At 57.2% G+C, this 13507-nt stretch overlaps 1 protein-coding gene and 1 non-coding gene across 2 annotated transcripts; both read left to right on the forward strand.

Annotated features, from left to right (window-relative positions):
- Positions 1-207: 207 nt before the first annotated feature.
- On the forward strand, positions 208-9979 carry EEF2 (eukaryotic translation elongation factor 2). Its single transcript, XM_023185689.1, has 15 exons — positions 208-303; positions 1334-1548; positions 2404-2585; positions 2676-2887; positions 3251-3429; positions 3640-3745; positions 4220-4333; positions 4683-4821; positions 4953-5148; positions 5600-5858; positions 6284-6391; positions 7892-8245; positions 8452-8634; positions 8715-8847; positions 9303-9979. Exons 1-15 carry the CDS (start codon positions 301-303, stop codon positions 9494-9496), a joined length of 2577 nt encoding a protein of 858 aa, XP_023041457.1. The 5' UTR covers positions 208-300; the 3' UTR covers positions 9497-9979.
- Positions 3101-3166, forward strand: LOC111522003. Its single transcript, XR_002725131.1, has one exon. It is a non-coding gene; the product is annotated as a small nucleolar RNA SNORD37 (small nucleolar RNA).
- Positions 9980-13507: the final 3528 nt, after the last annotated feature.

The raw sequence follows: 13507 nt of genomic DNA on the forward strand, positions 1-13507 counted from the left end.
ACCTAAACACTGCACACCGAGGGCGACCACCATCCCCTAGACGCCCACACTGTATCCTAAAACAGCCTCGCCAGCGCCGAATGGGTTAACGGGGGAGGCGAGCGGGACCGCCTCCGTGCGCTTGCGCGGCGTCGCTTCGCCCCGCCTCCGCAGCGCAGTCACATGACCCGCCCAACCGGCGTCCGCCTATAAAATGCTGAGTGTTGACGTCAGCGTTCTCTTCCGCCGCCGTCGTCGCCATCCTCGGCGCGACTCGCTTCTTTCGGTTCTACCTGGGAGAATCCACCGCCATCCGCCACCATGGTGAGTAACCCTGCCTCGCTGGTGTCCCGGAACGGCGGCGGGGCCTCCTCGGGGCCGACGCTGCCTAGCTTAGGACGCTGGGGCCGCCCGTGCCGGGAGGAGACGTAGCGGCGGCGGAGCCGGAGGAGCCGGGACTGGGGCAGCGGTCGCCGCCATGTCTGTGCGCCGCACTGTTCACCGAGCCCCTTCTCCGCTTCCGGGGGCGCCGTAACCTTGCCCAGACCCGGTTGGAGCTGGGGTGTTAGGGAGGATGGGGGTGGGGTATGATGATGTGGCAGGCGTTGTAATGGCGGGCACCACGGTGGAAGCGGGGAGACGGGCAGGCGCCTTATGTAACTCGCGGGCCGCGAGTTTGAGATCGATTTTCTGCCGGGGGACTAGGGGCGGCAGGAAAATGGCAGAACGAGCAAAGCGACACCTGAAAGGCTCCCCTTTTCCTCCCAAATACCTTCTCCTGTTGCTGTTAACCGTCGGTCCTAGGCGCTTGTCCTTGTGACTCCCAAATGTGCAAAGACTCGTTTTGAGACACGAGGTGTAGGCTTGTGGCTGTTAGGGCCGTTCCGGCTCCCCTTACCTCCTGGGGTGGGTGGCCTTGTGTGATCCCTCTTGCCGAGGGGTGACCTTGCATTTTATTATGGAGGTTTTTGGTCGGGGAAGCCTGGGTGGCCCGATGACAACGTGGAGGGGGCTTTGGGAGAGGGTCCATCCCTTACTGTTTGGCCCCTAATAACTCTTTAGTGTTTGTATTTGGTATCAAGGAAATTTGTTGCCACTGAGTTTTGTTTCTGAGCGCTTTTATTTCTGGGTTGTCAATCCTGGATGACATCTGTTGACAGTGGATTCTTGGAGATTGCGGGGTAGTTCTCAAGGCGTGTTAGGCTGGCAGGATTGGGTGGGCTTCGGGCACTCCAACACCAGGCCCCTCCTGGCCTTGGGCACGCCGGTTCGTTTGGACTGAACGCTCCATGCTCCATGCCAAGCCGTGTTCCTGGAAATCGCGAGCTGGTCTGAGCCTCCCCCTCTTGCCCAGGTGAACTTCACGGTAGACCAGATCCGCGCCATCATGGACAAGAAGGCTAACATCCGTAACATGTCTGTCATCGCCCACGTGGACCACGGCAAGTCCACACTGACAGACTCCCTGGTGTGCAAGGCGGGCATCATCGCCTCGGCCCGGGCCGGGGAGACACGCTTTACTGACACTCGGAAGGATGAGCAGGAGCGCTGCATCACCATCAAGTCAACGTGAGCTCCCCATGACCTCTGTACCCAGGCAGGGAGGTGCTGGCCTAGCAGCTGGAGGCCACTGGGCCAGGGTGGGCGGGGAGAGACTAGGCAACATCTCTTTGTCCTGGTTTCTTAATTCATGGAAGAATGAGTGAGGTTCAGTCCAGCGAGACGGGATGAAGAGTCAGGGATTGGGGGTGCTGCGAGCTGGAATATTTTCTTGAGGAGGGGGCTTCACTCAGTGGTTCTTCCCTGGGGGACTTCCCCCGGCTCGTACAATATCTGGAGAGGTTTTGCTGTCACACCTGGAAGGGGAGGGTGTTCTGGCACTCAGGATGCTGGGAAGCGCTTGTGTTGCACTGGATGGCGTTCATTCCGTGACAGTTTCTGGCCCCTGATGTGAGTGGGGTGAGAGTCTAAAACGTGAGCTCAGAGCACAGTGATCCCAAATGCTTTTTGTCCTGGGTTGGCACCATAGTGAGGGTCTCTGGCTAAAGCTCTTCATTCCCACTGGAGCAGGGGCAGAAGTGAGGAGGGAAGGGTCAGAGTCTCTGGAGGCTTTTGCTGTCCTGCTGGGTCTTTTAGTTGCTACTTGGAGTCAGGTGTGATGAGTCTTGGGGGCACCAAGTCGGTGGGGCAGAGTGTCTGGTCAGGAGGGCTCTGAGTAGCTGGCTGTGGGGCTGGTACCAGGAGTTCCTGTCGTGGGGGGCCTGTCTTGGACAGAGGGTGTTGTAGAGGCAAAGGACAAGGGTGGGTTGGGTCTTGTGGGAGTCTCTCCATGGAGGGAGGAGCAGCCTGGCTTCTGACAGCGTCCCAGGCTCCCTGGGCCAGGTGTGTGGATCCTGTCCCCTGATGGATCCCTTCCTCCATCAGCGCCATCTCCCTCTTCTACGAGCTCTCGGAGAATGACTTGAACTTCATCAAGCAGAGCAAGGACGGCGCCGGCTTCCTCATCAACCTCATCGACTCCCCCGGGCACGTCGACTTCTCCTCGGAGGTGACCGCTGCCCTCCGAGTCACTGATGGTGCATTGGTTGTGGTGGACTGTGTGTCAGGTAAGCAGCGGGCCCCCCGAGGCATGGCCTAGAACCCAGGGCCTTCCCTGTTGGAGGATGACGGCGCCGCCCCGTCCCCTGCGTCTGTAGGCGTGTGTGTGCAGACGGAGACAGTGCTGCGGCAGGCCATCGCCGAGCGCATCAAGCCTGTGCTGATGATGAACAAGATGGACCGTGCCCTGCTGGAGCTGCAGCTGGAGCCCGAGGAGCTCTACCAGACCTTCCAGCGCATCGTGGAGAACGTGAACGTCATCATTTCCACCTACGGCGAGGGCGAGAGCGGCCCCATGGGCAACATCATGGTACGGCCCTCCCTGGCTGGGTGGTGTGCCCGCCGCAGTGGGCACCGCAGGAGCTGAGGGGACTGGAAGTGTGCTTTTGCCAGGAGTGTTGGGGTGACAGAGAAGGGGGCTGGAATGTTCTCAACCTTCTTGACCCAGTCCTTGATCTTTGGGCAGCTGGAAGAGGCGAGTGCAGGGAATGGTGACGTGGGTGGTGGAGGGGCTGGCCCCCTTGTTCGTGATGACTGATCATTTCTTCACTTTGACCTGATGTCTACTGAAGAAATCCAGCGTCTGAGGCCCATGCCCGAGGCACCCAGTCCGCAACTGCAGGCTCTGCCCAGGGGCTATCCTCACAGCCGCTTCCCATTTCTCACACTTCAGATCGATCCTGTCCTGGGTACTGTGGGCTTCGGGTCTGGCCTCCATGGGTGGGCCTTCACCCTGAAGCAGTTTGCGGAGATGTACGTGGCCAAGTTTGCTGCCAAGGGGGAGGGTCAGCTGGGGCCTGCCGAGCGGGCCAAGAAAGTGGAGGACATGATGAAGAAGCTGTGGGGTGACAGGTGAGCCCTGTGGTGTATGGTTGGGGGGGGTTCCTGACACCTGGGGGGAGTGGCAGCGCCCAGGGTTGTGGTACCATGTTCACCGCACAGCTCAAGCCCACCAGTCACCCCAGAGAGTCTGGCCCAAGCATGTCCCCTTGGTGATCCCCTCTCCCCCCGCCGTATGCCTTGGAGGCCCTAACTTGATTTGGCTTTGCCTGTCCCTGCCAGGTACTTTGACCCAGCCAACGGCAAGTTCAGCAAGTCAGCCACCAGCCCCGATGGGAAGAAGCTGCCACGCACCTTCTGCCAGTTGATCCTGGACCCCATCTTCAAGGTGAGGAGTGAGGGCTGCACCGGGCACCCTGGGCTATGTGTGCCGATGCGATATTGGCCCCTGGCCCTGCTGGTTCTGGCCGGTTGCCTGTCAGGTGATTGGGCGCAGCTCCTAACTGGGGTGGAGTCAGGGTTCTTCTATTAAGGTCTGGATTGCACAGCCAGAGCCTTGGGACCGCCCTTGCAAGGAGGGGTTTGGGTCACTTGTGGTTTTGGCTACAGGTGGCCATTTAGTGCTTGTAAGTCAGAACTCGTGCCCTTGTGTATGAGCCAGAGTGCGCTTTTTCTCTGCTCTATCTCGAGGCTTCCTCCAGCTCCCCATCCGCTCGGCTGGGCCCCGGGTAGGCAGGCTAGGCCTGCTCCTGCTCTGCATTGCGTCCCCTGTGCTGACCTCAGTCTCCCGAGCGGGAAGCAGTGCAAGGCTTCCTCCTGCCGTTCCCACATGGGCTTTCCTGTCTCCTTGTGGTGAATTTAGGTGTTTGATGCGATCATGAATTTCAAGAAAGAGGAAACAGCAAAACTGATAGAGAAACTGGACATCAAACTGGACAGTGAGGACAAGGACAAAGAAGGCAAACCCCTGCTGAAGGTGCGGCCTGGGCCCAGCCCGCGGGTGGAGGGAACGCAGGCTGCGGCTTGATGCTCTTGACAGCCCAGGCCCTGGGGGCTGAGGTCCCCAGCTGCGCAGGGACAGCTGCTGTCCCTCTGGCTTTAGGCTTCAGGTGTTGCTGGAGACCCATCCTAGCAGCCAGCCTCATCTGGGACAGGTGCGGACAAGGGCCTTAGCAGGAGTGTGCACGGCCTTCGCCGCCTTCCAGAAGGGGCCTTGCTTTGGAGACATGACTCGTGACTTTGGCTTCCTTGGCTTCGAGAGGAAGGGTGTATGGGGCCTTCCTGGTCTCCCCAGGTATCTGATGCACCGCTCTCCGCCCCTGCAGGCTGTGATGCGCCGCTGGCTGCCCGCCGGAGACGCCTTGTTGCAGATGATCACCATCCATCTGCCCTCCCCTGTGACGGCCCAGAAGTACCGCTGCGAGCTCCTGTATGAGGGGCCCCCGGACGACGAGGCTGCCATGGGTACGTGGTCCTGGTGGTCGGGTCCTGAGTTGCAGCCGGAGGACTTCCTGTTGCCTAAGGTTGCAGGTTGCAGGGTTGCAGAAGTCTGAGCTGCACTGGGATAAAGCTTGTGGGTTTTCTCTGTTCCTCAGGCATTAAAAGCTGTGACCCCAAAGGCCCCCTTATGATGTATATTTCCAAAATGGTGCCAACCTCCGACAAAGGTCGGTTCTACGCCTTTGGACGGGTCTTCTCGGGACTGGTCTCTACCGGCCTGAAGGTCAGGATTATGGGGCCCAACTACACCCCCGGGAAGAAGGAGGACCTCTACCTGAAGCCAATCCAGAGGTGAGCCGCTGGGTGATGGCCAGGCCCCTCGGCACTGTTGTGGGCCCTGCCCTGCTCCAGGTCTTTGGCTTCTCGGTCAGGAGCTGGAAGTGAGGAGCGTAGAGGGAGTGTAGGGTGATAGTAGTGCCAGCCACAGCTTTTATTCTCAGAGTCCATTGAGGGCATTGCTAGAGAAGCCACAAGTAGTCCCAGGGCACAGCAGATCCCCGCTCCTCTGTATCCCTGGGCTCCAGGTGGGTGGTGGCAGTCTTGACCCATACCCAGGGAGAGGGCAGTGACTCCAAAGAGGATGTTTCCTGGCAGCCCCCACGCAGCAGTCAGGGACTTGCGGAAGCCACCAGCCTGCCCTGGGACCAGGCAGGAGGGCCACCAACCCCGGGAGGGACCTGCGCTAGCCTAGGATCCAGCAGAATCATCCCTGCGGCCTGCTGCCGCCTTTTGCTTTCTCCAGAACAATCTTGATGATGGGCCGCTATGTGGAGCCCATCGAGGACGTGCCTTGTGGGAACATTGTGGGCCTGGTGGGCGTGGACCAGTTCCTGGTGAAGACGGGCACCATCACCACCTTCGAGCACGCACACAACATGCGGGTGATGAAGTTCAGCGTCAGCCCCGTCGTCAGAGTGGCCGTGGAGGCCAAGAACCCGGCTGACCTGCCCAAGCTGGTAGAGGGGCTGAAGCGGCTGGCCAAGTCTGACCCCATGGTGCAGGTGGGCGTGGAGTGTACCCACTGGGAGCAGACACCGTGACGGGCGGCTTGTGGCCTCAACTGTGGCTGTGTGGGTTGCTGTGGTTGTCAGATTGGGGTGACTTGTTATGAAAGGAGGGGTTCCCAGCTGTGGGAAAAACCCCTGCTTCCGTGGGACTCACACCTCCCAGGTTGAAGTCATGTAAACAGGGACTCCTGGCCAGGCGGCCCCCACCCTCTCCTAGGCTGCCCTGCACATGTTTACTGTAGTTTGTGGGCCTTACATTTCTTCAGGAGTTTGTGCTGGTCCCAGGTTCCCGGCACCTTCTCCTGAAATCTTGTCCTGGCAGGGTCCAGCTTCTCCGTAGGTAAAGGGAAGCTGGGAGCCTGGTGTCCCACCTGTTCCGAGCCCCCTGCCCCTTTGGTGCTAACTCGTGTACCTTTCAGTGCATCATCGAGGAGTCGGGAGAGCACATCATCGCGGGTGCCGGTGAGCTGCACCTGGAGATCTGCCTGAAGGACCTGGAGGAGGACCACGCCTGCATCCCTATCAAGGTGAGGCGCCAGTGACCAGCCGTCCCCGCCCCTCGGGCTGAGGCGGGACAGTTGGTTTCCACCCCCGGACCCCGGGCACCCACTCCTGCTCTCTGTTGTAAAGCTGAGCCCAGGTAGGCTCCGTGCAGGCGCCTAGACTCGCTCTTGGCCTTGGTCTCAGCATTTTAGATTCCTCAAGTCTCCTCTTTAGGGTCTTCTCCAGACATGTGGGGCTATTTTTTGTTTGTTTGGTTTATTTCGGAGGTAGAATCTTGATGTGTCACCCAGGTTGGAGTGCAGTGGCGTGATCTCAGCTCACTGGAACCTCCACCTCCCGGGTTCACGCCATTCTCTTGCCTCACTTAGCTTCCTGAGTAACTGGGACTACAGGCGCCTGCTACCATGCCCGGTTAATTTTTTTTGTATTTTTAGTAGAGATGGGGTTTCGCTGTGTTAACCAGGATGGTCTCGATCTCCTGACCTCGTGATTCCCCCGCCTCAGCCTCCAGAGTGCTGGGATTACAGATGTGAGCCACCGAGCCTGGCTTGGGCTATTTTTTTTTTTTTTTTTTGAGACAGAGTCTTGCTCTGTTGTCCAGGCTGGAGTGCAGTGGCGCGATCTCGGCTCACTGCAAGCTCCGCCTCCCGAGTTCACGCCATTCTCCTGCCTCAGCCTCCCAAGTAGCTGGGACTACAGGTGCCCACCATGCCCGGCAAATATTTTGTATTTTTAGTAGAGAAGGGGTTTCACCGCGTTAGCTAGGATGATCTTGATCTCCTGACCTCTTGATCCACCTGTCTTGGCCTCCCAAAATGCTAGGAGTACAGGCGTGAGCCACTGTGCCCAGCCTCCAGGGCTGTTTTTTTTTTTTTTTGAGACGGAGTCTTGCTCTGTCGCCCAGGCTAGAGTGCAGTGGCCGGATCTCAGCTCACCGCAACCTCTGCCTCCTGGGTTCACGCCATTCTCCTGCCTCAGCCTCCCGAGTGGCTGGGACCACAGGCGCCCACCACCTCGCCCGGCTAATTTTTTGTATTTTTAGTAGAGACGGGGTTTCACCGTGTTAGCCAGGAGGGTCTCGATCTCCTGACCTCGTGATCCGCCCGTCTCGGCCTCCCAAAGTGCTGGGATTACAGGCTTGAGCCACTGCGCCCGGCCCAGGGCTGTTTTTTGAGTTAACTCAGAGACAGCTCATCCTGCTGTTTTCTGTCCGCAAATATACAGATGCTCTGGTGGGATCGGGCCAGGCCTGCTCCAAACCTTGTTTCTTTCCCGTTAATGCTTAAAATTTCGCAAGCCTGTGGTTTCTGCGCTGAAGAGCTCGGTGGAGCCCCTGCTGCTGGTCCTTGCGGGGAGTGAGATGTGCTTGGTGGTGCAATACTGATTCCACTTGGTTCTGATTGACGTGGCTCTGCCTGGCTGTATTCGGTCTGCCTTACTGGGAAAAGCATTTAAGGATGCCTCTGCGTGTAAAGTCTCCTCTTCCGACAGGCAGGTGTGTGACCTTCCTCTTCTTTCTGCAGAAATCGGACCCGGTCGTCTCGTACCGCGAAACAGTCAGCGAAGAGTCGAACGTGCTCTGCCTCTCCAAGTCCCCCAACAAGCACAACCGACTGTACATGAAGGCGCGGCCCTTCCCTGATGGTCTGGCCGAGGACATCGATAAAGGCGAGGTGTCTGCCCGCCAGGAGCTCAAGCAGCGGGCGCGCTACCTGGCCGAGAAGTACGAGTGGGACGTGGCCGAGGCCCGCAAGATCTGGTGCTTTGGGCCTGACGGCACCGGCCCCAACATCCTCACCGACATTACCAAGGGTGTACAGTACCTCAACGAGATCAAGGACAGTGTGGTGGCCGGCTTCCAGTGGGCCACCAAGGAGGTGAGGCACAGCTCAGCACGTGCAGACCACACCCATTTCCAGGCTCCAGAGGGACCTTAGGATCCTGCTTGCTGAGCCAGGGACCCTAATAGGGTCAAGGCGGGCAAGGCCCCAGGTCCCCCTGGTGGAGACCTGCAGGACTTGGCAGGTGGAAGGCAAGCAGCCGAGATGCATTCGGCCCTTGACAGCGGCTCTCCCCCTCTCAGGGTGCGCTGTGTGAGGAGAACATGCGGGGCGTGCGCTTCGACGTCCATGACGTGACCCTGCATGCTGACGCCATCCACCGCGGGGGCGGCCAGATCATCCCCACAGCGCGGCGCTGCCTCTACGCCAGTGTGCTGACCGCCCAGCCGCGCCTCATGGAGCCCATCTACCTTGTGGAGATCCAGGTGAGGTCTGCCTGCCTGCCGTTGACCCTGCCACCGTCCTGCCCAGCAGCCGCTGACAGCTTCTCTTTCCCTTCTGGCAGTGTCCAGAGCAAGTGGTCGGTGGCATCTACGGAGTTTTGAACAGGAAGCGGGGCCATGTGTTCGAGGAGTCCCAAGTGGCCGGCACCCCCATGTTTGTCGTCAAGGCCTACTTGCCTGTCAACGAGTCCTTTGGTGAGTGTTGACCCAGCGTGGCCTGCAGAGCCCGGCAGGCTAGTCTGGGGGCCAGAAGCCCAGTAAGTTTAGCAGGGTGTTAAAGGAGGTGTCCTGATGGGAGCAGGTGATGGACTTAGCAGGTGGCCCAGCTTCTGACTGCTTGTGACCCTAAGTCACTGAATTCACAGGGGAGGGACTCTCCTATCCTCAGTGTGAGAAGGGCTCTGGGCCTGGAGCTCCTAAGGCCTAGGCCTCGGGCCAGTAGAGTAGCTGAGCTGTAGCAAAGGGGCATCCCGAACGAGCAGGGGCATGAGGCCTTTGAGCAGGCCCTTGGTGAAGTGCTGCGCACCAGGCCGAGTGTCTGGTCTGCAGGGTGACTTGGGCTGAGGAACTAGCCTGAGCTCCTGACAGGACTTTCCTCCCATCCTGACACCTTCCTGGCAGCCCAGTGAGCCTCTGGCTTCCCTCTGCAGGCTTCACCGCTGACCTGAGGTCCAACACGGGTGGCCAGGCCTTCCCCCAGTGTGTGTTCGACCACTGGCAGATCCTGCCCGGAGACCCCTTTGACAACAGCAGCCGCCCCAGCCAGGTGGTGGCTGAGACCCGCAAGCGCAAGGGCCTGAAGGAAGGCATCCCGGCCCTGGACAACTTCCTGGACAAATTGTAGGCGGCCCTTCCTGCAGCACCTGCTGCCCTGGGGACTCGCAGCACCCACAGCACCACGTCCTGGAGACTGTCCCGACACAGCGACGCTCCCCTGAGAGGTTTCCGGGGCCCGCTGCGTGCCATCACTCAACCTTAACACTTGATGCCGTTTCTTTCGATATTTATTTCCAGAGTCCAGAGGCAGCAGACACGCCCTCTTAGCAGGGACTTTTACTGGGCTGGTCGGGGAGGGGGAGGTGGGATGGGACACCCAACACTTTTTCCATTTCTTCAGAGGGAAACTCAGATGTCCAAACAAATTTTAACAAACGCATTAAGAGGTTTATTTGGGTAAATGGCCCGTGGTGGCTTTTGCCCCGGAAAGGGGAAAGGAACAAGCGGGTAGATGATTTCTAGCAGGCAGGAAGTCCTGTGCGGTGTCACCACGAGCACCTCCAGCTGTACTAGTGCCATTGGAATAATAAATTTGATATGGTGGTGACTCCGTTCTGCGTTTTTCACCGTGTCTTCCTAGCGGAGCAGGGCTGCCCAGGACCGGGCTCACCAGAGCCTAGAAGGGGACCCAGGCCCTAGCCTGGGGCTGCCTCAGTGTGTTAGGTGGAACGTTCTGGAATGGTTGGAACACCCTACCCCTGTGTCGTAGAAGCAGCTGCCAGATGAATGGGTCTACTGAGCGTTTGAAGTGCTCAGGGAATTAGCGTGGCCAAGAATTAAATTATAAGATGTCACTTTGAATGCATTTGGATGGCCCTGTGGAGTGAGGGGCACCAGACTGAACTTTGCGGACTTCAGCAACCCTCTGAATTGCTGACAAGCTCACACGTTCTATCCACCGTCAGGATTTTCTATGGTCATCCCAGTCCTGACTAGTTTGCTAGAAACCCATTTGCTTGCTTTGAAACTTTTGTGGGGCCGGGCGCGGTGGCTCAAGCCTGTAATCCCAGCACTTTGGGAGGCTGAGACGGGCGGATCATGAGGTCAGGAGATCGAGACCATCCTGGCTAACACGGTGAAACTCCGTCTCTACTAAAAAAAAAAAACTAGCTGGGCGAGGTGGCGGGCGCTTGTGGTCCCAGCTGCTCGGGAGGCTGAGGCAGGAGAATGGCGTGAACCCGGGAGGCGGAGCTTGCAGTGAGCTGAGATCCGGCCACTGCACTCCAGCCTGGGCGACAGAGCAAGACTCCGTCTCAAAAAAAAAAAAAAAGAAACTTTTTTGTGAGATGGAGTCTCTGTTTCCTAGGCTGGAGTGGAATGGCACCATCTGCTCACTGCAACCTATACCTCCTGGGTTCAAGTCCTGCCTCAGGCTCTTGAGTAGCTGGGATTACAGGCATGTACCAGCACGCCCAGCTAATTTTTGTATTTTTAGTAGGGACGGGGGTTTCACCATGTTGGCCAGGATGGTCTCGATCTCTTGACTTTGTGATCTGCCTGCCTTGGCCTTTTACAGGCCTTGGCCAGTTATAGGTGTGAGCCACTGTGCCCGGCCTTTTGAACAATTTTTTTAGAGGCAGAGTCTTGCTGTTTTCCAGATGAGTGTAGTGCAGTCGGCTCACTGCATCCTCCATCTCCTGGACTCCTGCCTCAGCCTGCAAGTAACTGGGACTCCAGGCATGTGCCGCCATGCCCAGCTAATTTTTATTTATTTTGAGAATTTTGCTGTGGCCTGGTTGGTCTTGAACTCCTCACCTCAAGTGTTCTGCCTGCTTTGGCCTCCCAAAGTGCTGGGAATTACAGTGTGAGCTACTGTGCCGTGTTGCCCAGGCTAGTCTCCCTTCTGGACTCAAGCAATCCTCCTGTCTCAGCCTCCTAAAGTGCTGGGATCTCAGGTGTGAGCCACCACACCTCATTTATTCTCTAAATGGTGCCTAAGATGTGAGGAGGCCTAATCTTGTTAATGCTGATAAGATTAACATGATCATTTTCTGCGTGTTTCTGTGTCCTCAGGAAGGCAGGTGGGGACTGTGAAGTAGCACTGTGGGTTTCTGGCAAAGCGGGGGGCACTCTGGCCCTGCACTGCCAAGGCCAAGCTTCAGCTGAGGCTTTGCCCACATGTAGGTATGCCTGAAGTTTGGCTTGGCTGTTGAATTGGGGCTGTAACTGAACTATGTTTCCCAGCGGTCGGGGAAATTGTGGGCGGCTTGGATTACTGTGTTTTGAGGGTGAGTCTCGCTCTATCGCCCAGGCTGGACTTCAGTGGCGTCATCTCTGCTCGCTATAGCCTCCACCTCCAGGTTCAAGGGTTCAAGTAATTCTTGTGCCTCAGCCTCCCGAGTAGCTGGAATTACGGGCGCCTGTCGCCACATCTGGCTAATTTTTGTATTTTTAGGTGAGATGGGGTTTCACCGCGTTGGCCAGGATGGTCTCAAACTCTTGACTGCAAGAGAGCAGCTGGCCTCAGCCTCCCACAGTGCTGGGGTTATAGGTGTGAGGCACCATACCTGGTCCTGTTCTGTTTTTTTTTTTTTGAGACGGAGTTTCACTCTGTCGCCCAGGCTGGAGTGCAGTGGTGCGATCTCTGCTCACTACAAGCTCTGCCTCTTGGTTTCACACCATTCTCCTGCCTCAGTCTCCCGAGTAGCTGGGACTACAGGTGCTCACCACCACGCCCGGCTAGTTTTTGTTGTAGTTTTTAGTATATACAGGGTTTTACCATGTTAGCCAGGATGGTCTTGATCTCCTGACCTTGTGATCTAACCACCTCAGCCTCCCAAAGTACTGGGATTACAGGCATGAGCTATTGCGCCTGGCCTATTCTTTATTTTTATTTTTGATATGGAGTCTCACTGGTCGCCCAGGCAGGAGTGCAGTGGCGCCGTCCCGGCTCACTGCAAGCTCCACCTCCCGGGTTCACGCCATTCTCCTGCCTCAGCCTCCCGAGTAGTTGGGACTACAGGTGCCCACCACCACACCTGGCTAATGTTTTGTATTTTCAGTAGAGACGGGGTTTCACCGTGTTAGCCAGGATGGTCTGGATCTGACCTCACGATCCTCCTGCCTTGGCCTCCCAAAGTGCTGGGATTACAGGTGTGAGCTACCACGCCTGGCCTCTATTCTTTTTTAATAGTACAAAAGTTAAGGTGGTATGTGGAAGCTGAACTTTTTTTTTTTTTTTGAGGTAGAGTCTTTGTTGCCCAGGCTGGAGTGCAGTGGCACGATCTCACCTCACTGCAAGCTCCGCTTCCTGGGTTCATGCCATTCTCCTGCCTCAGCCTCCCAAGTAGCTGGGACTACAGGTGCCCGCCACCACACCTGGCTAATTTTTGTATTTTTTAGTGGAGACAGTTTCACCGTGTTAGCCAGGATGGTCTCCATCTGACCTCGTGATCTGCCGGCCTCGGCCTCCCAAAGTGGGATTATGGGCGCTAGCCACCACGCCTGACCAACCCATTGTATGTTGAAAATGTAAATAAAAAATGTAAAGGCCGGCTTGTGGCTCACACCTGTAATCCCAGCATTTTGGGAGACCGAGGCGGACAGATCACAGAGATCGAGGATTGCTTGAGCTCAGGAGAGACCAACCTGGGCGACATGGTGAAAGCCCGTCTCCACTAAGAATAGGTAAACTAGCGGGGCTTGGTGATGGGCACCTGTAATCCCAGCTACTTGGGAGGCTGAGGCACGGGAATCGTTTGAACCCCGGCGGTGGAGGTTGCAGTGAGCCAGATACCGCCAGTGCACTCCTGCCTGGGTGACAGAGTGACACCCTGTCTCAAAAAATAAAAGTTACCTCCCAGTGTTGTCAGTTGGCACATACTAAGTCTCAATAAAATGCTTGCTGTTATCCTTTTTTTTTTTTTGAGACGGAGTCTCGCTCTGTCGCCCAGGCTGCAGTGCAGTGGCCGGATCTTCAGCTCACTGCAAGCTCTGTCCCCCGCTTCACACCATTCTCCTGCCTCAGCCTCCCAAGTAGCTGGGACTACAGGCGCCCGCCACCAGGCCCAGCTAATTTTTTTTTTTGTATTTGTATTTTTTTTTTTTTTTTTTTTTTTTTTTTTTTTTTTTTTTTTTT

The sequence above is a fragment of the Piliocolobus tephrosceles genome, chromosome 21 (assembly GCF_002776525.5).
Source record: "Piliocolobus tephrosceles isolate RC106 chromosome 21, ASM277652v3, whole genome shotgun sequence".
NCBI classification, from domain to species: domain Eukaryota; kingdom Metazoa; phylum Chordata; class Mammalia; order Primates; family Cercopithecidae; genus Piliocolobus; species Piliocolobus tephrosceles.